Genomic DNA, 25,160 nt, shown 5'->3' with positions numbered 1-25,160 from the left:
TTATTGCTTGGGATGGGCGTAATTATATTAATGTGTATTGGCAACAGGCTGTAAGCAGGCAGGATCATTATAGCCTAAATCTTAGTTTTAAGACTAAGCCTTTCCCACCCTTTTTGATGTGGGGTGATGCACTCTCATGAGGAATCCCATTATGCCTCAGATAAGTGACTTTGTATCAGAGACTTCCTTGTTTGTATATTGGATTAAAGGTTTTGAATCTACACTATAAAATGGGGCAGCCTGGGAGCTTGCTCTCTCTCTCAGTTCCTGAGGTTATCATTAGAGGAGAGAGCAGAGAAAGGAGAGCAGATAAAGGCCACGTGGAGGAGAGGAGAAGCAGCCAAGATGGCAAAATGCTAAAGGAAAAGCCAGTTTGTGAAGAGAGAAGGTGTTGGGCAGATAAAATATATTATGCTCACTTTGTTAAAAATAGTGCTGCCCACGTGAGGCCGTCGCCCAGGTGATATTAATGTGTGTTGAGAATCCTTGTAGCCTGGGGCTTGGTTTTGGGATTAAGCCTTTCCCACCCTTTTTGATGTGGGGTGGTACAATCCAGTCATGCCTCAGAGAAGTGACTTTGTATTAGAGACTTCCCTGTTTTGTATATTGGATTAAAGGTTTGGATTTCTACACTATAAAATAGGGGCAGAACGGGAGCTTGCGCCCTTGGTTCCTGAGATTATCTTTAGAGGAGAGAGCAGAGCAGAGAGCAGAAGGAGGCCAAGTGGAGTAGGCCAGAAGAAGCAGTCAAGATGGTGGAGTGCTGAGTGAGAGGCCAGTTTGTGCAATGAGCACTGGAGAAGGAAGGAGATGGGGAACAGAGGTGAATAAGTCTGGTGAGCTAGAAACCTTTGATTCTAGGAAACTCGGATAAGTCAGTGGCTTTGTGAGCACTGAATGTGAGTGGGTTTTGGAGCCCAGTGTATGTTTTTACTTGCCTGCCCGGTGCAAGCTAGGATTAAAGACAATGGCCCACCAGTTTGTGGCTCCGTTGTTTCTTTACCAACTGTCCAAATCCAATGCGAACCTGCATGGACCGGGCTGCTCTGATGGTGGCCCTGGCCATGGCTTCTGGCTTTACAGAAGGAGATGGGAAACACAGGTGAATAAGGCTGGTGAGCTAGAAACCTTTGATCCTAGGAATACTCAGATAAGGCAGTGCCTTTGGGAGCCCTGAATGGAAAGGGAAGTGTTTTCCCACTGTGTGTATTTCTTGCCCACTGGGTGCAAACTAGGATTAAAGCAAATGGCCCACTAGTTCTTGGCTCCATTGTTTCATAACCTCCTGTCTGAATCCTATGCAAACCTGCATGGGCCAGGCTGCTGTGATGGTGGCCATGGCTACTGGCTTTACATCCACTTTTCTAAGTTGCACTGATTTACAGTTTAATAAAGTCCTGTAACTGTGTGCCTAGCCCACCTGATTCCAGGTCTGTTTATGGAGGTAGAATGGGATAAGAACATACATATAAAATTTCAGTTAGTCACCCTCTAAATTTTATTTCCAGAGAAGAAAGTGAACCCAGGCGTGGCTGATCTGTTAACTAGATATGACACAGAAAACATTTCCTTCTCCTTTTTGGTTTTAAGTCTGTTTTAAGGTCCTAGACTTGTCCAGCTCACTCTGTACCTGGGGATCACAGAAGAAATGTCTACTTCCATGGGAGGCCCTGCCCAGCTGTGGATAGTGTTGCTGCTCTTCTGTAAGTAGAGGTTCAGTCACCCTTCTTGGGAGGGCCAAAATTGATCTATGGAACAGCTGGGGTAGGGTTGACAGTTTAGTTGTGGCTTTTTCTAGGCCATGCACAAACCATGGGACATTTCTCAAGGGTTCTGTAGTGGAGAAAAACTGGAGAACAAAGGAAACGGGGCTGAGTAACTAAGCAAAAAGCCAGACTGAAAGCTTGGTTTCTTGCAATTGCTCTGGCATCTCCCAGAGGGCAGGGAGGAAGGATCGAGAAAAGAGAGAATCTCCATATCTCCTTGGATCAAATTCCTGAGAAGATAGTTGGACCTTAAAACTCCATGAATGTAGCCTGACCTGTGGTGGCACAGTGGATAAAGCGTCAACCTGGAAACGCTGAGGTTGCGTGGTTCAAAACCCTGGGCTTGCCTGGTCAAGGCACATATGGGAGTTGATGCTTCCTGCTCCTCCTCCCCCTCCCCTCTCTATAATGAATAAATAAAATCTTTTTTAAAAAACAACAAAACTCCATGAATGTAGACCTCACCATTACACCCAGATTTCAGTCCTCAAGAGTCTCAGAAGGCTGGTGATAGACACTAACTTATTCTCTCTGAAATTTTGTAGGTCCACATGGCATGTCAGCAGGTGAGTCCTCTGTCCTTGTTCCCTCAGTGTTTCCCTGTGTATAAGCATTGCTTCCCCAGCTGTTTCTTTTCAATACAGCATGTTTGTTTTCCAATCATTCTTTTTTGTTTTCTAATGATTATGAATCTGCTCTACCCTGTTCAATCTACTTCCCATTTCCACCTTGCTTTGTCTTTCTTCTTTTCTCCACTCAAAAGCTTCTCACATACCAATTTATTCTTTCAAGTTACCACCTCCTCTTTTAATGTGAACATTTAAATGTCTCGGCTTCTCGTCCATAATTTGATTCAATTAAATTCTTACACCATCATTCTTAATGTTGCTATTTTATAATTGAAGATATTTAAATTCAGATTCAGTGATTTTCTGGAGGTTATGCAGCTAACAAAGAACTGCAGCCCCTTGGAACCAAGTCTGGTTCTCTTTCAACTGCATTTGTATCACCCCTTCTTCATCACCCCCTGTTGCTTCCTTAGCTTCAGTTCAAATTTGTGTCACATCTCTTTGCTCTTGGAAACCTTTTAGGACTGATCATCTTGGTGTTTCCTATTACCTTCCAGAATTGACATATATTGTTTTCTGTGTATACACTCACAACACAGTTATTCAGTGTAAAACCAGTAGCTGCGGCCACCATCACAGCTGCCTGGCCCATGCAGGTTTGCATTTGATTTGGACAGATGGTAATGAAACAACAGAGCCAAGAACTGGTGGGCCATTAGCTTTAATCCTAGCTTGCACCCAGCGGGCAAGAAATACACACAGTGGGAAAACACTTCGCTTTCCATTCAGGGCTCCCAAAGCCACTGACTCATCTGAGTTTCCTAGAATCAAAGTTCCTACTTCACCAGCCTTGTTCACCTCTGTTCCCCATCTCCTTCTCTCTACACAAACTCTGCACAAACTGGCTTCTCCTTCAGCACTCTGCCACCTTCGCTGCTTCTCCTCTCCTCCACATGGCCTTTCTCTGCTCTCCTTTATAGTGTAGCAATCAAAACCTTTAATCAAATATACAAATAAGGAAATCTCTGATACTAAGTCACTTATCTGAGGCATAATGGGATTCCTCATGAGAGTGCACCACCCCACATCATGTAACAGTCAAGGGTTTAGGGAAGGCTTAGTCTTAAAACTAAGCCTTAGGTTATAACGACCCTTCCTGCTTACAGCCTGCCCCCCACACCTAATGCAAACTATAAGCGAGCAAACATATATTATATTTACAAACTTATTTGACCAACATTCAACCATTATTTTCTCAGTGTATCAGCCATTGAGCTATGGTTGAACATGACAGACATTGTCTCTGCCTGAAAAAAGATTTCAGTTCTCATTTACAAATTCTGAAATTGAGAGAAAGAGAATTAAAGTGAGTTATCTAAACTACATATTACATATTTTGTCTGTCTTTCTATTTCTTTTTTTACCTTATATTTTTGTCCTGTGTTTCTCCCTAGATGAGGTGCTCTCTGGGGCCACAGCAGTGTTTTCTCTTTTTTTAAATCTTAGGAATCAGGATAGGGTCTCATCAACAGCAATAAAGGGTAGACTGATCATTGATTGACTATTGGTAAGTCTGTACTTTGAAACTTAGATAATTAATTTTTTATGTTTTTCTCCCTCTCTGTATATCTTTTCACAATTTGATCTTCTCAAAGCCACTTGGAAATCTATGGTGTCCTTGAATCCCCCATGGAATAGAATATTTAGAGGAGAGAATGTGACTCTTACATGTAATGGGAACAATTCCCTTGAAGTTAACTCCACTAAGTGGACTCATAACAACACCGTGTTAGAACACAGAGCTACCAGTCTGGACATTATAAATGCCAAAATCCAGGACAGCGGGGAATACAGATGTCAGCACAAAAATCTTATCCCAAGTCAACCTGTGCATCTAGAAGTCTTCAGTGGTAAGTTCTAAATCTGTAGAAATACAGATTCTCCCATGTGAGGAACAGTCTTTCTGAAAATGAAAGAAAACAAGTTATTCCAAGGTGAGGGTACCAGGGTGGTAATCAGGGTCTGTCACTTAAGAACTGTCCATTTCTCTCTTTTTTCATCTCTCTTCCTCCTGCCTGTCTGCCTTTCTGCCTTCTTTCAATATTCTGGCCATCTTCCAATGTTATTTTTCCATTTTATTTCACTTCTGACTAACTTTTCTACATAGGTTGAGATGTATATTATATAGTCAATGGTATGTTGAATATGTAAACATTGCAAAGTGCTACATATCTGAAATAGAATCAAAAGGTTCAATTTAAAGATTTGTCCTGCAACATCCATATGCAATAACCTGAATAGTAGGTTGTACTCTTCATTTTGAAAGGTATCTGTGTATATCTCTCAAGTCCTCTACTTATATTTAAGAAAAAAAAATTATGTTTGCTTTTTCTTTATCACTTTCCTATTTCTAATTATTTGTGTAGCATATGTGGGTTAGTTAATAAATGCAGAATGAACAAATTATTGATTTCAGTGACTAGGTTAGTGTTATATTTTACTTTATATTTTTAAATATAAGTATATTTTAAAGTATAAACAAACTGTATTTTTCTCTTGAATGGAAAATGTTTTAACATTTGTATGCAAATTCCAAATACAAGCTAAAAAAGTGTAAAATAGATTATTTATTTATTTATTTATTTTTGTGAGATAGAGAGAGAGTGAGAGCGAGACAAACAGAAAAGGAAAGAGATAAGAACCATCAACTCATAGTTGTTGCATTTAGTTGTTCATTAATTGCTTTCTTATATGTGCTTTGACTGGGGAGCTCCAGCCAAGCCAATGATGCCTTGCTTAAGCCAGCGATGTTGGGCTCAAGCCAGTGATCATGGGGTCAGGTCTATGATCCCACGCTCAAGCTGGCAACCCTGCGCTCAAGTTAGTGAGTCTGTGCTCAAGCCAGATGAGCCCACTCTCAAGCCAGTGACCTTGAGGTTTTGAGCCTGGGTCCTCAGCTACCCAAGTTGACGCTCTATCCACTGCACTACCACCTGGTCAGGCTTTTTTATTTTCTTAAGTGAAATTCTGGAGAAGCACTCAAAGAATATTCTTTTTTTTTAATTTATTCATTTTTTTAGAAAGGAGAGAGAGAGAGAGAGGAGGGGGGAGGAGCAGGAAGCATCAACTCCCATATGTGCCTTGACCAGGCAAGCCCAGGGATTTGAACTGGCAACCTCTGTGTTTCCAGGTTGATGCTTTATCCACTGCGCCACCACAGGTCAGTCAAATTTATTCTTATATAAAATTGATTTACACAAACTAGCCATATTTTTATTTAAAATTCTCCTTCAGTGAAGGCTTTTTAATTCCTAAAATGGCATTGGCCATAGAATCTGACTCTTGTTTTTTTACTGACTCATATTGAAGAATATTTGTTGAGTACTCACCAACTCCTAGATATTGTGTTAGGAAATGGAGATATAAAGTAAGAAATAGACATAGCCTCAAACCTCTTGAAGCATAGAGACAAATGAAGACAAGGACATTAAATAAACAATTACATAAATAATTAATAAAAACTTTGATACATGTTTTGAGGAATTCTTGAGATCAACTATGATTAAAAATGAAACTGGGAAGTCCTTATGAGGTAAGAAAGGACAAAATAGACACTGTCCTAGGCTGAGATACCCTAAGCAGAATAGGTTTACTTTTTACTTAGTGACTAGAACTAACAACAACATAGCCAGAAATGTCAAAGAAATTTTATGGCCTAGACTTTAATATAAGAGTCTGACTTTAAGAATTATTTTGTTTATTTTTTATTGACTCATGAGCTAAGAAATATATTAATGATGAACAATGTTTTCTGACACAAACTTAACTAAGGACTTTATTTACTTTATTATCTATCTATATCATCTAGCTATTTATTCATGGTTAAATAAATAACATAATAAATGCTCTTCAGACTGGCTGCTCCTTCAGTCCTCTACAGTGGAGGTATTGGAGGGTGAGTCCTTCCTCATCAGGTGCCATGGTTGGATGAATGGAAACGTCCTCAAAGTGATTTACTACAAGGATAACAAAGCACTGAAGTACTGGTACGAGAACCACAATTACTCCATTACCAATGCCACAATAAGAAATACTGGCAGCTATCACTGCACGGGCATTCTTGGGCAAAAAAACTATACCTCTCATTCCCTCAACATTATTGTAAAAAAAGGTGAGTTAGTAACAGAAACAGATGGAGCCTATTGCAAAGAAAGGGAGAAAAGACATCTCAGCTTGAAATAGTAACAGCTTATAAAATGGGGCAGTTCTGAAACCTTAGTCTACTAAACTTCCTGTGGTAGACGTGGGGTATAGTATATCTTTCTATTCTTGTCTTAAGTATTGTTTTTGTTTTGTTTCGTGGTAATAGTAATAGCCACTCACATTATGTAATCTTTATGAAGAATAAATGTGATAGTATTTGTGAAATGGATTTGTAAACGGTTCAGCACACAATTTGCAACTAGTTTTGATTTCAAAGCCATCTGCTGCCCTTTGGGGAACACTTACATTTTTTAAATTAAAAGAAAATTTCAAAGTTCAAGGAACAAAGTCTTGAAAAGTTTGAGGGTCTATTGACCAATAATTCAAATACGCAGTGTGCCCGTTTATTGGGAGAAGAGAAAGAGGTCTTGATCAGGGGGAAAAAAAGGCAGGTGGGCTGCCTCCACAGCCAATGAAAAGGACTGATCTTTCCAAATTTTATATAAGAGATGAAGCTTTTGAAATGTATGCCTTACAAGAAGAAAGTTAGACTTTTTGTTTTGCAGACTTGGCTCATGCTAATGTCTACAAAAACATAAGACCAGAATCCAGAGTTAAACTCTAATAGCAGTTCTCTGTTAACTAACTTGAGGCCTAAGTACTATTTAATTGTACCTGGGATTTCAGTATATTTATTTGTAAAATAAAGATTTTGTTCTAGACTTCATTAGAATCACTTGGAAAAATTTAAAGAATATATTGACCTCTAATTCTTAGAAATTCTGATTTAATTGGTTCGATAAGGCCTGGACATAGGTATTTTTAAAAGTTCTTTCAGGTAATGTATAGACAGTGCTCAGAGCCACTGGTCTAGTTCATCTCTAACTGGTATCTGGATTTAATATTGTGGGGCTCCATAAAAATCACAATAAGCACTACTTTGTAAAAAGAGTAATAGAGTCAGAAAATAGTGGAACTGGAAGAAACTTAAAGATGATTTAATCCAATATCTTTATTCCACCCAGAAGACATACAAGAATGATAATTGATTGATGACTGAGAAGTAGAACATTGGTGACCCCCAGCCCTCACTGTCTACTTTCTACTCCAAAATAATATTTGGACTTTGGTCTTGTATGATCCAAGAAAAGGGTCATTTTTTCTATAACCTTGCCCCTTGGTCACACTGGTTAGAGAAACTGTTAAATGAGGGCTCTCGGGAGATATTCGAAGCTCCCTAAGGATCCATGGGAAACAGTCTAAGGAACCCAAAGCCAGGAGTGCTTTTCTCTGCAACCGAATGTCATACCAAGCTAGAATATTGAAGACCATGCTAGGCCCTTCTCTTAGAGAGGATGAAGCCCTGAACCTCATAGTTCAATTTTTAATATAAGTTATGTTTCTTGTTGCATCTAGGTTCCACCATACCTCACCAAAGCAACTACTACTGGCTAAAATATCTTATCCCATCTTTGGTGGCGCTTCTGTTTGCCGTGGACACAGGGTTGCTTATCTCAATCCAGCAACAGTTTACATTTATCTTGAAGATTAAGAGGACCAGGAAAGGCAACAAACTTATGGACCAACATCCTAAGGCAGATCCCCCCAAATAAATAATATCATTGCTTAAGTAATATTTTCAACAGTAATTTCTTTACAGCATAGCAATTTTCTCAATTTTCCAATACTCACAATGTATGTATAATGAGGTGCGTTCAACTGTGCTCTTCACTAAGCCAACGGAAACTGGTTAAGTGCCATGTAATAATAAGTGCTCAATAAATGTGTTAAATAAGTTTAAAAAATGTATAGATTCATTTATACATCTGTTTATACATTTATTTATACATCTGTGAAAGAGAAGTGAAATTTAAATAAGACAAGTATGAAACCATATCACATGATGCTTCCAAGTATTTGAGACTTGCCAATTTTTTTCCATTTTACTTCTTTCTTTTTATTTTTTGATTCTAGGGGCAAAAACCATGAAGTTTTATATTATATATGTTGTCTCTTGACCATTGTAAATATAAGCTAGGAATGAAAAAACATGGTAGAATTCTAGTGAGGTTGATAATTTTTATGCTCTCTTTTCAACCACTCTCTATGAACTTCTAGGTCCTGGCAGGACCTGGGGAAGTTCTGAGCCAAAGAACTCAGGGGGATGAGGCTCAGTTTAAGATTCCCTTGTGATTTTTTTCACCCCTTTAAAATCCCCCAAATTTATATCTTGAATACCCTTTTACAACACTTGAACTAAGCGTCTTGGATAAATCTTAGTGAGTCATAATAATCAGATCTCTCTGCTCTGAAAGCAATCTAGAAGTGAACAAATCTCAGAAAAAGGTTTTAGATGTTTTTGGTTTGTTCATTTCATTTTATGTGTTCACAAATTTCATTGGAGGCCCAGGATTCTTTCATGTAATAGCTGGAACTGAAGTTTCATCTTCTTATAAAGCCATCCATCAGAAAGAGACTATACATGAAAAGAAATGGATTTAAATCTTGACTTATTCTATTTTCAGGTCTGTGATTTAAAAAATGTTTTTGTACATCCATGGGCCTTAGTATTTCATTTCTAAAACAAGAATTGTCATCCTGTAAACTTCCTAGTATTCTTCTGAAAATTAAGTGAGAGGCTGTATTTGGAATTTCTCTATAAATTTCAAAGATTTAAAGGGACATCTAGCTTGTGTGAGACCCATTCTTTGCTCCTCCAAACTTACTTCCACTCATAAACAGTTATACTGGGGGCTCAGAGAACCATTACGAAAGAGAGGCAACATATTGTCAGTACTAACCATGAGCATATTGTCAGTAGTGACAACGGTCAATAAAAGATTAGTGTCCACACTTTAAGTAGTGTTTTAGAACAATTAAAAAATATAAGAAGCAAGTGAAACTAGGGTGAAATTTTGTAAATATCTATGACACCAACAAGTCCCATTTTCTCCAAAGAATTTTTTTGGACCACAAGCCTGGAAAATTTTCTATAGGAGTCCTCCTTATCACTTTCCCTGCTCTTAAAGAAAGATAGGAGGTATATTACAGGAACCTTGGAATGACAGTCTTACAGAATATTTGTTAACAATCTGTTGTTTTACTGTGCTGTATACATAGCTACACATCAACTGAGAGCAAGTTACTTGCTCTTTTATTTGGTTTGAGGCCAAATGACCCAGACTTAAGAATTGAAAGATAGTTAGCATGGATAGGAAGTCTAGGCTTGAACAACTTGAGATACATCTTCTAAAGAAGTTTTTGGGTTCTTGAATATTACAATTCATTTTTACCTCCCCTTTTATATTTATATTATAAAGGCCACAGACACAGCACAAACCTAGAAGTACAAGCTGCTGTTAACTAGCTGTGTGGTTTGGGAAAGTTGTGGGTGGAGCACAGAGTGCATTCCTAGCAGCTGCAGCTGATGCAATGCTGTGAGAATACTCCAGGTCCCAGAAGCCCCCTGGGCATACCCAGGAAGGAAGCTCGCCCACTATGAGGAAGTGACTTAGTGTCAACCACGCAGCTCCCTAATCTTTTCAGCCATTGGCTATGAAGGACACGCTGTAACATCCTATTGGCTGAACCCACGTATATAAGCTAGCTTACTTCCTGGATAAAGTGGATCTGCATCACTGAACCTGGTCCCCAGAGTCAGGTCTTTGCGTCTCCGTCATCCTCACCCCCAGCAGGACTTGTCCACAGAAAGTCTCAGATTCTATTTCTTCTTTGTAAAAAGAGGGATTTGAACTAGGTAGTCTTTAAGATCCCTTTGAGCCTAAACATTTTATTATTCATTATATGAGAACCCAGTTTCTAATTAGTGATTATCCAGGCACAAAATCTTGGAATCCATTTCTCAAAAAGATTTAGTTTGATTTTTTTCCTTCACCCTCTATACATTGGTCTCTCCCTTCACTATGCTATGTTATGTATCTGAATTGCAGGTTTGTTTTAGACTTATGCCTACTATTTATTTCTTCTTATTTTTTTCTTGATATTTAAACATTTATTCCACAGGAAATGTGGGACATGGAGTTATGGCTTGAATATTTCATGGATCCCCAAATACGGCATTTATAAAGATGTATTTTTTTTAATATGTATAAAATACTTTCTAGCTGTTGGGGAAAAAGCTGTGTTAAGCTTATTTAGTTTCACTTTGCATGATTATTGCATAAGCACATGGCAGAAAGCCACATGTGTGTGTATGTAACCTACATAAGGCTATGGGTACTTCCTTTGGTCTGGATCACTTGCTTACCACTGTAATAGGGCAATTTTTCTGTTTGCCTGCCACCACTAGAAGAGGTTTCCCCCTGCCTGTCCACTTGCCCACCATTATGAGAATCTAATAAATGGAATGGCCCAACTCTTTCTGGCTCCACAGTTGTTTTTTTTACCATCTGCCCAAATCTAGTGTGAACCTGCCTGGCCTCAGCCACTGGCATTATATTTGGCGTAGTGGACAGGATTCAGATCAGATTAGTATGGAGTTGCTATCACCCTTGAAGAGTGGGATAGAGAAATAGCCATTGTTCTTGAGCATATGGTTCCCTGTGGCTATCCTGTTGGGTGCTATAGAATGGGTGCTTTTACAACCCTGTGGGAAGAAACTGAAAGCTCTGTGTGATAGGATGCATGAGGTCAAAAGCTCCAGGATGAGCTGTAGACTGAGTGCCAACAAAGATATGAGATGGAGTAGTTGCTGGAGAAAGAGGCTGATCACTTTTGAGAGCTTCAATTTGAAATGCAGGCTGAACGTCAACAGCACCTAGAACTGGAAAATTTGCTTGAGAATGAATTGCAGGTTTGAGAAATACAGTTTGTACTAGAAGTCAAGTGTTGGCAGCGGCAGTTGTTAGACAAACAGCTTCAGGTTCAATAGCTTCAGTTTCAGCTTCAGGTCGAGAGCCAGCGATTGCAAGAGCCAAAGCAGTCACTGAAAACAGAGCACTGACAAAGTGACTCTGAGTTAGCAATAGTAGGCATTTCCATCCTCCTCCTTAGAAGAGGAGGAGATTTAGGCAGAAAGATTCAGTCAGCAGACTCAGAGCCTAACCAGTGGTTACCCAGAAGTAAAAATCCAGCATCAACAAGTGTTTTAGGGGTAGGCACAATCCCTTCCACAAGTAGTTGAGTACTCTGTGTTTCAGCCCTGTACCCAGACAGAGTTGATAGAGTTAGGTGTGAAATTAAGGCAGAAAGTCACCAAGCCCCTGACAGCTTGATTGCTGTGGTTGTGGGACAGAGGGGGGTGAATGGCATCATGTTCTCTGGAACATAGATGGAGAAGTTAGCTGCCATTACCACACAGTCCTCCTTAATAACCACATCTTCAGAACTACCATGACAACTCAGGAAATCATATACTATTAGAATAGGTAATGGCTGCCATTTATATAGTCTGGCAGAATGCTGGAGATTTGCCAGGAGCAATGAGTCAGTGGCAGTCGTATACTGAGCTGCAGCAGGACCTCTAGAAACTAGGTATGAGAAATGCTGCTTTCAACCTGAGGTCTCATGGGCCAGATGAGGAAGCATTTATGGCAGGAATGAGGAACCTTATTTTCTGTAGTGCCCTGTCAGCCTTTTTTAGGTCACTTGTGGCTATCTTGAGCCCCTATATGGAGTAGCCCATCAACACTATTACATAGACGGTGGCAGATTTGGAAGAGGTAGAAGCAGTGTGGCAACATAAGGCTGTATGAGTTACTGCCCATATTGCCGCCCGACTAACAAGAGAAACAAGCCTACAAAAGGTTATTCAAACACATATGATTATGGCTGGGATGGATAAAGAAATTGGATGGCAGGTCTAATAGAGTCCTGTAAGAGCTTTGGCAGCAGCTTAAGCTAGAACCGAGATTTCAGCCACTGAAAAAATGGGGTAAGCAGGTGGCCCTGAAAGTTGCCAAGAAAATGGCTGGTGTTCATGTTGCACAGCTGCTAGATTTACACATCAGAGGCAGCTGAGGGATATGAGAACAACCTAAGACCTGTTATTCCAATTTGATCAGAGGGAAGGCCAAGGACCCATCTAACAGGGATGAGTGGGGTGCAGAGGCCCCCTGTGGAATTGGCAGTCCACTAATCCCCTTTTATTTTTATTTTATTATTTTTTTTTACAGGGACAGAGAGACAGTCAGAGAGAGGGATAGATAGGGACAGACAGATAGGAATGAAGAGAGATGAGAAGTATCAATTATCATTTTTTTGTTGCAACACCTTAGTTGTTCATTGATTGCTTTCTCATATGTGCCTTGACCGTGGGCCTTCAGCAGACCGAGTAACCCCTTGCTCAAGCCAGTGACCTTGGGTTCAAGCTGGTGAGTTTTTTTTTTCTCAAGCCAGATGAGCCCACGCTCAAACTGGAGACCTCGGGGTCTCAAACCTGGGTCCTCCACATCCCAGTCCAATGCTCTATCCACTGCACCACCACCTGGTCAGGCTACTAATCCCCTTTTATTTATTTATTTATTTATTTATTTATTTATTTTTTAATTTTTATTTATTTTTTTAATCTTTTTTTTTTATTCATTTTAGAGAGGAGTGAGAAATGGAGAGAGAGAGACAGAGAGGGAGAGAGAGACAGAGAGAGAAGGCGGGGAGGAGCTGGAAGCATCAACTCCCATATGTGCCTTGACCAGGCAAGCCCAGGGTTTCGAACCCGCAACCTCAGCATTTCCAGGTCAACACTTTATCCACTGTGCCACCACAGGTCAGGCCCTAATCCCCTTTTAATGTGCAGCAGGTGTTGGCCTTAGAAGGCACGAGGTGCTTTTGCAGCAGCTAAGAGAACTGTCAAGGCAGCACAAGCCTTAAATGTGTTTGACCTCGCCAGGCCCCATGTGCTTGCTGAGGGGTTTGGATGGAGCGTGTGGCAACAGAGTGCTTATGGAAAGATGCTGAGGTCCAATATCAAAGAGCTGTATGGCTAGTTGCCTGTAATGAACCTTCACATTTGGTGGATTGTACAGATAGTTGTGCTAATGTGGACTGATCATTGAGTGGTATAATGGACTCCTAAAACTGAGACTGCAACACTGTTGGGCCACTGGCTTCCTTGCTGGCTGAATATACCACTTGTGGACAATATGAGAGGCCCCAATAAAGGGACCCAGTGCCTGTGGAGGCCCTCCTGCACCAGGAAGCTGCACCCATCCAGTTGCAGATAGGCACCAAGGACACTTGACTCAAGCCGGGCTTTGGGTGGCAGGGCAACATGCTTCTGCCTGCCCCAACAGTCCTCCTTACAGGCCAATGACTTCATTAGATATGTCTTTAAATGTGCAGGCCCCCCACCTATCATGGGTGGCCTTGTTGGCACGGTAAGAAAAGGGACTAGAAGTAGGTCTCTAATTAAATTCCTGAGCAACCAGCATCTGACTGCCAAAGATAAAAGTGTGTTATCCCTTGAGAGCTCAGGGAGACATTGTAAAGAGCACCTTTGTAATTATTGTCATTTTTTTGGTATAGCTTGTGCTGTTGCCATATTCTGTTTATGTACAATATATAATGTACCTCACTCCTTACACAGGGAACATCATTGAAGGCAAGCAACCCTAAATGGGCTGAGTGTTTGGAAAAACAGCTATATTAGGCTTGTTTGCTTATACTCTGCAAGATTAGTGAATGAGCATGTGGCAGAAAGCCGTGTGTGTGTGTGTGTGTGTGTGTGTGTGTGTGTGTGTGTGTGTGTTTAGCTTATATAAAGCTATGGGTACTTTCCCTCAGTACAGATCACTTGCCTGTCACAAGAGGTGGTTTTCCTGTTTTCTCCCCTGCCATAACAAGAAGAGGTTTTCCCCTGCCTATCTGCTTACCCACCATTGTGAGAATCTAATAAATGGGAATGGCTCAGCACTTTCTGACTCCACAGTTCCTCTATTGTCTGCCCAAATTCAATGTAAACCTGCCTGGCCTTGGCCACTGGCATTACGCTATCTATGCCAGAGAGGAAGGATGTATTTTATATATATGGTTGGAGTAGAAATGATTCACCATAGCTTCATTCATGGGGCCTCCTCTGTTCCCTTCAAATTCTTACTAGATTGGCCTATGCTAGTCCATAGAACAAATTTTCTCTCCCATACTTGCTGTTCATAATTGGCTGCCACAAATCATCATGAATTCATAATAGTCAAAGATTGGATGTTTTTGTTTGATGTTTGTTTGTTTTGAAGTCATCTTGGTAACTCCTTACTGGTGGACAATGGAAGATAAATTCCCTTGACACTTGAAGAATATAAACTCGGACAAAAAATCCAACCTATCAGTAAGTTGATCTATAAAAAGTACAGTTCAATTGAAAGGATAAATTATTTTTTAATTAAAAGAAATCATCTATTCTGCCTTTGTTAGAATATATTAAGGTCAAAAACTGGGGTTCTGCACTTGCCAATTGCTGTTCTAAAGATAAGATCTTAAAACGTTGTGTTGAGATCCCCAGGAAATAGACCTTGAAGCAGAGATTTGAGTGCAATGAGTTTATAAGGGAATGCTCTCAGCATCAATACCTGTGTGAGAGTGAAGGAAACAGAACTGAGCAGAAGGAATATAATACAGCCACAACAGCAACCTCAAACCATCTCACAGACAAGAGACCTGGAACTGGGAAAGCACTTCTTAATCATCTTAAAGGGACGCAAGGGCCAGTCTTTCCATCCTGAAATAAGCAAGTCAGTGGGGGCTGTCTACCTGTGGGCAGAAGGTGTGACTTTGGAGGAGGCAGCTCTTTTAGCAAGGGCAATTCTTGAAGAGGGACTCAACTGAGATCTGTCAGCTCAAGACACTTCTAGCAGCTTAAGAAATGAATGTGGGTCCTCAAGGAGAGCAATGAAGGTAGACTACAACAGCCTCCACTAGATACAACTCCAAATGGAGAAACTATGACACCAGTTATCTGCTCTTTACCTAACATTTTTATCTAGATTAAGCAAAATTACTACAGAAAGCAGTTTTTATAATAGTCTTAAGACTATCCTTACAGAAATAAACTGATTCTATCATTTCTAGAAATATGGACACAAAGGCAAAGTTATGTTTTTATCTCTTGTCAAACTCCACATGCCAGTATTTTCTTTGCAAAGTAAGACATGTTAACTTCCTCTAACTTGTCCCAACCTCAGTATCCAGCAGACTTCATGACAATCTCTAAGCTTTTGCAGGGTCACCTCTGGGTATCAGCTGGATTCTTGGGACTATAAGAGCTGTGTTTGAAACTCAATATAAGATTGATCCTCAATACAGAAATCCAGAATAGAGCAAAAGGATGAGAGAAAGAGAATTCTTCCTTGCATCAGAACATCTGCTTTACCTTCTGTGATGCTCACAAGTAAAATGCTTATTTCAACTCAGGTTTAGAGCTGGAGTATCTAAGAAGAAATTTCTGAAGATTAACCTCTGAAGGTTTAGGGGCTTACTGGAAATTTTTTCAAGTCAAGCTTCAGATATCTGCTGATTAACAAATATTTTTAGAAGTTGTAGTTAAAGTGCTTACATGTATAATAATATCTCAAAGAGTTTAGCTTTATCTTTCTCTCACGCACAAATACAAAAAAAAAAACCCCCTCTACTTTAGCTTGGCTCTTTTTATAACTAAGTATATATTACTGATTTTCTGATATTAGTCTTATTAACCATAAAATAAAGTTAAATAAGAATGTATTAACAAAGTACTTTTATAAAAAGATTACTATAAAATGTTAAGTCCAGTTTTTTGCTCTTGTAACCATGATTCAATATTACCAATTTAGTGATCAAAGTTACGCATTTTGTAACAAATCAATAGTATATAATCAATCAATTGTGTTCTTTCACCTCTGGGAAAGCTCTCATGATAGTTAAACCTGTTCCCCTCTGCTGAAGCGTATTACAGGTTAACATCCAAGCAAGAAGAATAAGTATGTTACCACCTCTCTCCTCACTCCCACTCTGCTGGAGCTTGCCGTGCTGATTCTTCCTTGCTCAAGGCCGAAAAGGACAACTTCACTGTGGACCTCTGTCTACACTTGTTACATGAAACAAAAATCTAAGTTATAAGTTACTTGCCAGCTTCAATTCTTGTAACAACCAAAGGAAGGAGTCTGACTTTCAAATATGCCAGCTCTGAGAGATATGGGCACTCTTTTCTTTGCAGCAGTACCTGTGTTATGTCATTGGTTTTCATGGTAACAGGAAACGTGACCTGTGGGTCATTTTTTTTAGTTTCATTTCCAACTTCAATACTCTTTTCACTCTTCCTATTGGAAGTGTGAAAAACAATGGGCTTTTCAGCATGTTTAACTTCACTTTTGGAGTTTTCTCATCTTGGTATCTCTGGACTATGGATGTCTCACCTGTGGGTTTTCAGAAGCTGATGGCATTTTGCCTTCTCACATTTGCACTCATTTTCAGAAATGGTCAGTTAGGGCAGTTCCAGTTACTTGGAAAGTGTGCACGCCATCTTTTGATATTTTTCAGACTGCGATGGGATATTAGCAAGTGGCAAAAATCGGTTACAAGAAACACTTTAATGTCGATGAGAAAGGCTATGCAGGCATGTCTCCTCACTTAATTATTAAGATGTTTGCACAGATCACTCCTACACCCTTAATAACCCATACAAAAAAAGTCTTTCTAAGATTGTTTTAAACCCTTTGTTTATTAGCTCTTTAGAACTCTGCTGTATTCTGCATCTCAATGGAGTTGTATAACTCAACATATTCTCAGGGTATATATAGCTATGTACATGTACGTGAAAAAGAACATGGAGCCTGACCTTTGGTGGTTCAGGGATAAAGCATTGACTTGGAATGCTGAGGTTGCAAGTTTGAAACCCTGGGCTTGCCTGGTCAAGGCACATATGGGAATTGATGCTTTCTGCTTCTCCTCACCTTCTCTCTCTCTCTCTCTCTCTTTTTCTCTTCTCTAAAATGACAATAAAATCTTTTTTAAAAAGAACATGGATATGAGTGACTCAGGCATGTAAAACTTTCTCCTACATTATTAATGCACATGAAGTCACATTTTATCTTTTCAGAAGGAAGACACAAAGAACCATGACTAGCTCAAATGAAAAACTTCAGTTTTAGCACCCAATTAAGCTTAATCTATTCTTCTTGATCCCATATTTAAAGATGTTATTAAAACAGCATTAAAATTAACACATATTTATAAAATAAAATAAAAGGTCTTCACAACTTTTCCTCATTAAGGGAAGAGAGGTTTTCTCCCCATGGGTCTACACAGAGCATCTCTGACCTCCTTGTTCCTCAGGCTGCACACAACGGGGGTCAGCAGGGCAGTGATGACAGTGTAGGTCACTGAGATGAGTATGTCCTGCCCTAGTAAACTCTGTAACTTAGGCTTAAGGTAGATGATGGAGGCACAGCCATAGTGGATGATGACCACTGTAAAGTGGGAGTCACAGGTAACAAAAGCCTTCTTCTGACCCTCAGCTGAAGCAATATTAAGGATTGTAGAGATAATAAGGACATAAGAGATAAAGACCAGGCTCATGAGTAAAACGAGGACACAGACACTGACAACAAAGTTAATGATCTCATTAACCATGGTGTCTGCACAAGCCAGCTTCAGCAGGGGTTTCTCATCACAGAAGTAAGAGATGACAAAGTCATCACAGAAGGGAGGCAAAACACAGATGTTACTTAGACAATGGCCATGCCCAGACCAATCCTCAGTGATCCAGATACAAACTGCACACAAGCCTTTTTAGTCTTGATAACTGAGTACCGTAGGGGTTTGTAGATGGCCACATACAATCATATCCCATTGTTGTGAGCAGGAAGCAGTTGTTGCTACCAAAGGTGAGATAGAAGAAAAGCTAACTGGCACAGCCTTGGATAGCAATGGTCTGATGAGGACTCATCAGGCCAGAAAGCATGGGGGGATGATAGCTACAGTATAGCAGGTCTCAGAAATGGACAACATGTTCAGGAAAAAGTACATGGGAGTATGGAAGTGACAATGCAGGTGAATAATAATAATAATGATGGCATTGCCAGAGAGAGTCAGCATATACAAAGTTAGAAAGATAACAATGAAGACAAGCTTGTGTTACCACCCAAAGCTGGAGAAACCTTCAAAGAAGAACTCAGCCACAGCCGTGGAGTTTGGTTTTGGCATTGAAAAAGGTCTGGTCTGAAAGAGTTGGATAAAGAAAAGAAAGGTGTAATGAGTTAACTATGAAAGATAGTAGGCTGGACTAAGGCCTTCAGTAAAGGGTTTCTCATCTTCTGAGTTATGGCCCTTGAAATCTGGGGACACCACTGGCCAGCTGTTGACTGATTGCTCAGAGTCATCACCTTTGTTGATCCTCTTCTTTGGAACTACAGATATGTTATGTTAAGACCCTATGATTCAGGGCAAGATGGCGATGGAGTAGGCGGATGTACCAACTTCTACCTCCCAGAACTAAAGTGGATTACAACTTAATTTTAAGAACCATCATCTGGATAAACCAACTTTGGACTAAACTAAGAAGACTCTTTGTGTGGTGGTTACAGGGGGAGGGGGGAGAGGGAGAGAGAGAGAGGGAAAAGGGGAGGGGAAGGGGCACAAAGAAAACTAGAGACAGAGGACAATCTGACTTTGGGTGATGGGTATGCAACATAATTGAACAACAAGATAACCTGGACATGTTATCTTTAAATATATGTATCCTGATTTATTGATGTCACCCCATTAAAAAAATAAAATTATTAAAAGAAAAAAAAAAAAGAAGACTCTTTAACCAAGGATCACTGAAGAAGCCAACTGAGACTAATAGGAAAAGTGGAAAAGTAGAGAGGGCTGACCAGCTGCCGAGAGCAAACAACAACCTGGAGAGACTCACATGGCAGGAAGTGAGTTTAGCGAAGAAGGGAGGGTCCTGGGCCCCAGGAACAAAGCCCTAGCCTGCAGCCCCAGAGTGTAGAAGAGGCATACAGACAGTATTTAGCTGCAAAACAAGCCAGGATGTGAGAAAGAGACAGATTTTTCACAAACAGGATTCTTCTTAAAGGGACTGCGCAGAAAACCTTTTTCATAACCACTCACCTGGGACTTTGGAGGATGGGAAGAGATGAGAGGACTGGAGTAGCAGGAAGAGAGTGTAATCTAGGAGGCACAAGGAGAAACACTTTGAGGGACAGCCACCCTAACCCCTGGGCTGAGTAACTCCCCAAATCTAAAGTGAATATTTCTCCTAGAACCAGCAATACCAGCAAAGGGAAGCAGGTCACCAGCCAAACAGAAGTTCTCCTGCTGCACTCAGAGTAGAGTCATTTAGAAAGAGAAAGCCACCAGGGATACAGTATTGAGTGCAAAGGTCTGAGCTGCATCACCCCAACCCACATTGCTGAGTGGTCTCCAGAGGGTGGGTGGCTGCAGGACACAGAAGCATGGTCCCTTCAGCAAGGGTGGAAGCCAGGCTGGCCACAACTGAGACCCGGTGTGAGCTCAGTCCCACCCGGTGGGGGTGGAGGTTGAGGGAGGCCGTGGGGCAGAAAGGGCACAAGAAAATGATTTGACCTGCAGCTGTGGGTTGGGTGAGCAAGAGTGGTTCCACCTGCAGTTCCACGCACAGGGACAAGGTGAAAGCCAGGGAACCAGCAGGGACTCATGGCTGGGCATAGGTGCACAGCCTTGCCCGCAGTGTCGAGGCTTGAGGCCCTGGCATGGCACATGGGTGCAGGCCTGCCCACGGAGCAGGGTAAAGGCCGAGGCTGGCCAGGGCTTATAGCTGGGCATGTGAACAATCCAACAGGAAGATATAACCACTATAAATATTCATGCACCTAATATAGGAGCACCTAAATATATAAAGCAGACTTTGATGGATATAAAAGGCAAGATCAACAGCAATACTATAGTAGTAGGGGATTTCAATACTCCACTAACATTACTAGATAGATCCTCAAGAAATAAAATTAACAAAGAAACAGCAAACTTAAAGGACACACTAGATCAACTGGATTTAATAGATATCTTTAGAACCTTTCACCCTAAAGCAGCAGAATATACATTCTTTTCAAGTGCTCATGGTACATTCTCTAGGATAGACCATATGTTAGGGCACAAAAGTGGTCTCAACAAATTTAAGAAGATTGAAATCATATTAAGCATCTTCTCTGATCACAATGGCCTGAAACTAGAAATCAACCACAACAGGAAAACTGAAAAATACTCAAACACTTGGAAACTAAATAGCATGTTATTAAATAACAGATGGGTTAACAATGAGATCAAAGAAGAAATTTTAAAAATTCCTAGAAACAAATAATGAGCATACAACTCAAAATTTATTGGCCACAGCAAAAGCAGTACTGAGAGGGAAATTCATAGCATTACAGGCATATCCTAAGAAGTGAGAAAAAGCTCAAATAAATAACTTAACCCTACATCTAAAGAACTAGAAAAAGAACAGCAAGTAAAGCCCAGAGGTAGTAGAAGGAAGGAACTAATAAAGGTCAGAGCGGAAATAAATGACATAGAGGCTAAAAAAAAATATAGAGGATCAATGAAACCAAGAACTGGTTCTTTGAAAAGGTAAGTAAGATCGATGACCTTTAACCAAATTCACCAAAAAAAAAGAGAGAGGACTCAAATAAATAATATTAGAAATGAGAATGGAGAAATAACTACTGACACAACAAATACAAAGGATTGTAAGAAACTACTATGAAGAACTGTATGCCAAAAAATTAGACAACCTAGGTAAAATGGACAAATTTCTTGAAACATATATTCTTTCAAAAATCAATCTGAAAAAACCAGAAAACCTAAACAGACCGATTACTACAAATGAGATCAAAACAGTTATCAAAAAACTCCCAACAAACAAATGCCCTGGGCCAGATAGCTTCACAGGTGAATTCTACCAAATATTCAAAGAAGAACTAACTCCTTTTCTTCTCAAGCTATTTCAAAAAATTCAAGAGGAGGGAAAACTTCCAAGCTCCTTTTATGAGGCAAGCATAATTCTGATTCCATAACCAGGTAAAGACAACACAAAGAAAGAAAATTATGAATTTATGAATTCCTGATGAATTTAGATGCTAAAATCCTCAACAAAATATTAGTAAACTGGATTCAGCAATATATGAAAAAAATCATACATCATGATCAAGTAGGATTTATTCTGGGGTGGCAAGGCTGGTACAATATTTACAAATCAATCAATGTGATTCATCCCATAAACAAAAGGAAGGAGAAAAACCACATGATAATTTTAATAGATGCAGGAAAAGCATTTGATAAAATCCAGCACCCATTTATGATCAAAACTCTCAGCAAAGTGGGAATACAGGGAAGATACTCAACATGATAAAGGCCATCTGTGACAAACCCACAGCCAACATCATGCTTAATGGGAAAAAATTAAAAGCAATCCCCTTATGATCAGGAACAAGGCAGGAGTGACCCCTTTCACCACTCTTATTTAACATAGTTCTGGAAGTCTTAGCCACAGCAATCAGACAAGAAGAAATAAAAGGAATCCAAATTGGAAAAGAAGTAAAATTCATTATTTGCAGCATTCATATGATGCTGTATATCAAAAACCCTAAAGTCTCAGTCAAAAAACTATTGGACCTGATAAATGTATTCAGCAAGGTGGCAGGATATAAAATTAATACTCAGAAATCAGATGCATTTTTATACACCAACAATGAACTGACAGAAAGAGAAATTAAGGAAACAATCCCCTTTGTTATTGCAACAAAAAAAATAAAGTACCTAGGAGTAAATTTAACCAAGCAGATTAAAGACTTGTACTCAGAAAATTATAAAACACAGATAAAAGAAATCAAAGAAGATACAAACAAGTGGAAGCATATACTGTGTTCATGGATAGGAAGAATAAACATCATTAAAATGTCTATACTACCCAAAGCAATTTATAAATTCAATGTAATACCAATTAAAATACCAATGACATACTTCAAAGATATAAAACACATATTCCAAAAATTTATATGGAACCAAAAGAGAACATGAATAGCCTCAACAATCTTGAAAAAGAAAAATAAAGTGGGAGGTATCACACTTCCTGATATCAAGTTATACTACAAGGCCATTGTACTCCAAACAGCTTGGAACTGGCATAAGAACAAGCATATAGAGCAATGAAACAGAACAGAGAACCCAGAAATAAATCCACACCTTTATGGACAATTGATATTTGACAAAGGAGGTAAGAGCATAGAATGAAGCAAAGACAGCCTCTTTAACTAATGGTGTTGGGAAAATTGGACAGCTACCTGCAAAAAAAGTGAAACTAGATCACCAACTTATACCATTCACAAAAATAAACTCAAAATGGATAAAAGACTTAAATGTAAGCCATAAAACCATAAGCATCTTAGAAGAAAACATAGGCAGTAAGCTCTTCGACATCTCTCGCAATAATATATTTGCTGATTTATCTCCACGGACAAGTGAAATAAAGGACAGGATGAACAAATGGAACTATATCAAACTAAAAAGGTTTTGCACAGCTAAAGACAATATGAACAGAATAAAAAGACAAATTACACAATGGGAGAACATATTCGACAATATGTCTGATAAGGGGTTAATAACCAAAATTTATAAAGAACTTGTAAAACTCAACACCAGGAAGATAAACAATCCAATCAAAAATGGCAAAAGAAATGAATAGCCACTTCTCCAAAGAGGACATACAGATGGCCAATAGACAGATGAAAAAATGTTCAACATCACTATTCATAAGAGAAATGCAAATTAAAGCCACAATGAGATATCACCTCATACCAGTCAGAATGGCACACATTAACAAAACAACACACGATAGGTGCTGGCGGGGATGTGGAGAAAAGGGAACCCTCCTGCACTGGTGGTGGGAATGTAGACTGGTGCAGCCACTGTGGAAATGGAAAACAGTATGGAGATTCCTCAAAAAATTAAAAATGGAACTGCCTTTTGACCCAGACATCCCACTTTTAGGAATATATCCCAAGAACATCATATCTCTGATTCAAAAGTAGAAATGCACTCCCATGTTTATGGCAGCATTGTTCACAATAGCAAAGATCTGGAAACAGCCCAAGTGTCCGTCAGTGGAAGAGTGGATTAAGAAACTGTGGTACATATATACTATGGAATACTATGGGGCCATGAAAAAGAAGAAAATCTTACATTTTGCAACAACATGGATGGACCTGGAAACTATTATGTTAAGTGAAATAAGCCAGGCAGAAAAAGAAAAGTATCATATGAACTCACTCATTTGAGGAATCCAATGAGCAATGTGAACTGAGGAATGAAATTGAGGCAGAGGAGGGATCAAAGGGACCAGAGGAAAAGAGGACAGAGGGAAAGGGGATGATAGGATTGGATAAACCTGAAGGGAAGGGGAGAGGGTGCTATCGAGAGGAGGGCAAGGGAGATGTTGAGGGGAATACGGGGGAGAGGAGATACATTCAGGGTAACACTAGAATCTATGTAAAACACAATAAATTAAAATTAATAATAATAATAAAAGACCCTATTATTCAGATAAGAAATAGATCTGAGAGGGAAAGTAGAGACAAATTAAAAGACATATTTTATAGAAATAATTACCAGCCATTGAAGAATTGAGTCCATGTCAAGGAAGAAGCCTAGCTCTATAGGCCTCCTCAAACACACTTGAACCAGTACCCTAAAATTTAGTGAGGAACAGTTACCTAGGTAAAAACAAAAGATAACTGATGCTGATATCAATACTGTCAGAATGCACTACCAACACCAAACGCTTCCTGAGGGTCTTAGATTGACTCTCTCCCAGAACCTGGGTCCTAGGCTTCACGTAGATCCACTGTGATCTTGAAATATTAGAAGGAAAACACTTCTACTGAATATTCCTCTTTGTCTGCATCAAATGTTCTTTAATATTATGAAAAATGGTTGAGAATTCTCCACGGGTTTTCAGTTTATCTTCTTGAATTCTAGATGAAGGGAGAAAAAAGATGGAATAAATTTCCTTCAAGTAGAAAATAGATTTTCTTAGTGTGAGAGCAAAGATAAAATTTATTTAACCAGAGAAAGACCAGATGTTTTATTTTTTCCTTCAATTTTTTATATTCCAAGTTGTGATGGGGATGGAAATAAGCTTACCCCATGTCAGCTCAAAAGTGGAGAGTACTGGGAAAGATTTAGCCTTGCTCCTTAAATTATATTAACTTTTGATAAAGCCTATTATGTTTAATCATTATCTATACTCAGAAAGCTGATAATCATCCCAATTTTTTCCCTTCATTTCACTACCTTAAAGACAGTACCTTCTGAAATTCTTTCCCCTCTGTCCTGTTTTCTCTCCATACTCTCTACCAAAACTCAACTTCTGATCACTATCATTATCCTCTGTGATAATTCCAGTGGTCTCCTATCTAATCTCCCTCACTTCAGTCAACCTTAGTCCAAGTCTTCCACCTGAATGTTGTCATTTCTAAAGGAGGCCACATTACTTGTTAAAAAAAAAAAAATCAGCTCATGAAACCTCCTGCATAAATTCTTTAGTACCTCCTCAAAATTGTAAGCATAAAATTTAAACTCATTTGTAAATTGAGTATGATAATACTCCATAAAGTTACTGTGAGTATTAAATGGGTTAATATATTTGAAGAGTTTGACA

General features: G+C 39.4%; 1 protein-coding gene and 1 pseudogene across 1 annotated transcript; one reads left to right on the top strand and one right to left on the bottom strand.

Moving 5' to 3' along the window:
* The first annotated feature begins 1,591 nt into the window (after positions 1-1,591).
* On the top strand, positions 1,592-8,343 carry FCER1A (Fc epsilon receptor Ia). The gene is made up of 5 exons (XM_066255174.1): positions 1,592-1,703; positions 2,312-2,332; positions 3,991-4,245; positions 6,249-6,506; positions 7,955-8,343. The coding sequence occupies exons 1-5, from the start codon at positions 1,649-1,651 to the stop codon at positions 8,149-8,151; spliced, it is 786 nt and encodes a 261-aa protein (XP_066111271.1). The 5' UTR covers positions 1,592-1,648; the 3' UTR covers positions 8,152-8,343.
* Positions 8,344-17,734: 9,391 nt separating this feature from the next.
* Positions 17,735-18,670, bottom strand: LOC136322561 (olfactory receptor 10J3-like; annotated as a pseudogene).
* Positions 18,671-25,160: the final 6,490 nt, after the last annotated feature.

This window comes from Saccopteryx bilineata, chromosome 2 (genome assembly GCF_036850765.1).
Source record: "Saccopteryx bilineata isolate mSacBil1 chromosome 2, mSacBil1_pri_phased_curated, whole genome shotgun sequence".
Classification (NCBI taxonomy): domain Eukaryota; kingdom Metazoa; phylum Chordata; class Mammalia; order Chiroptera; family Emballonuridae; genus Saccopteryx; species Saccopteryx bilineata.
The sequence above is the reverse complement of the archived record's forward strand: the minus strand, read 5'-3'. Positions and strand labels throughout refer to the sequence as shown.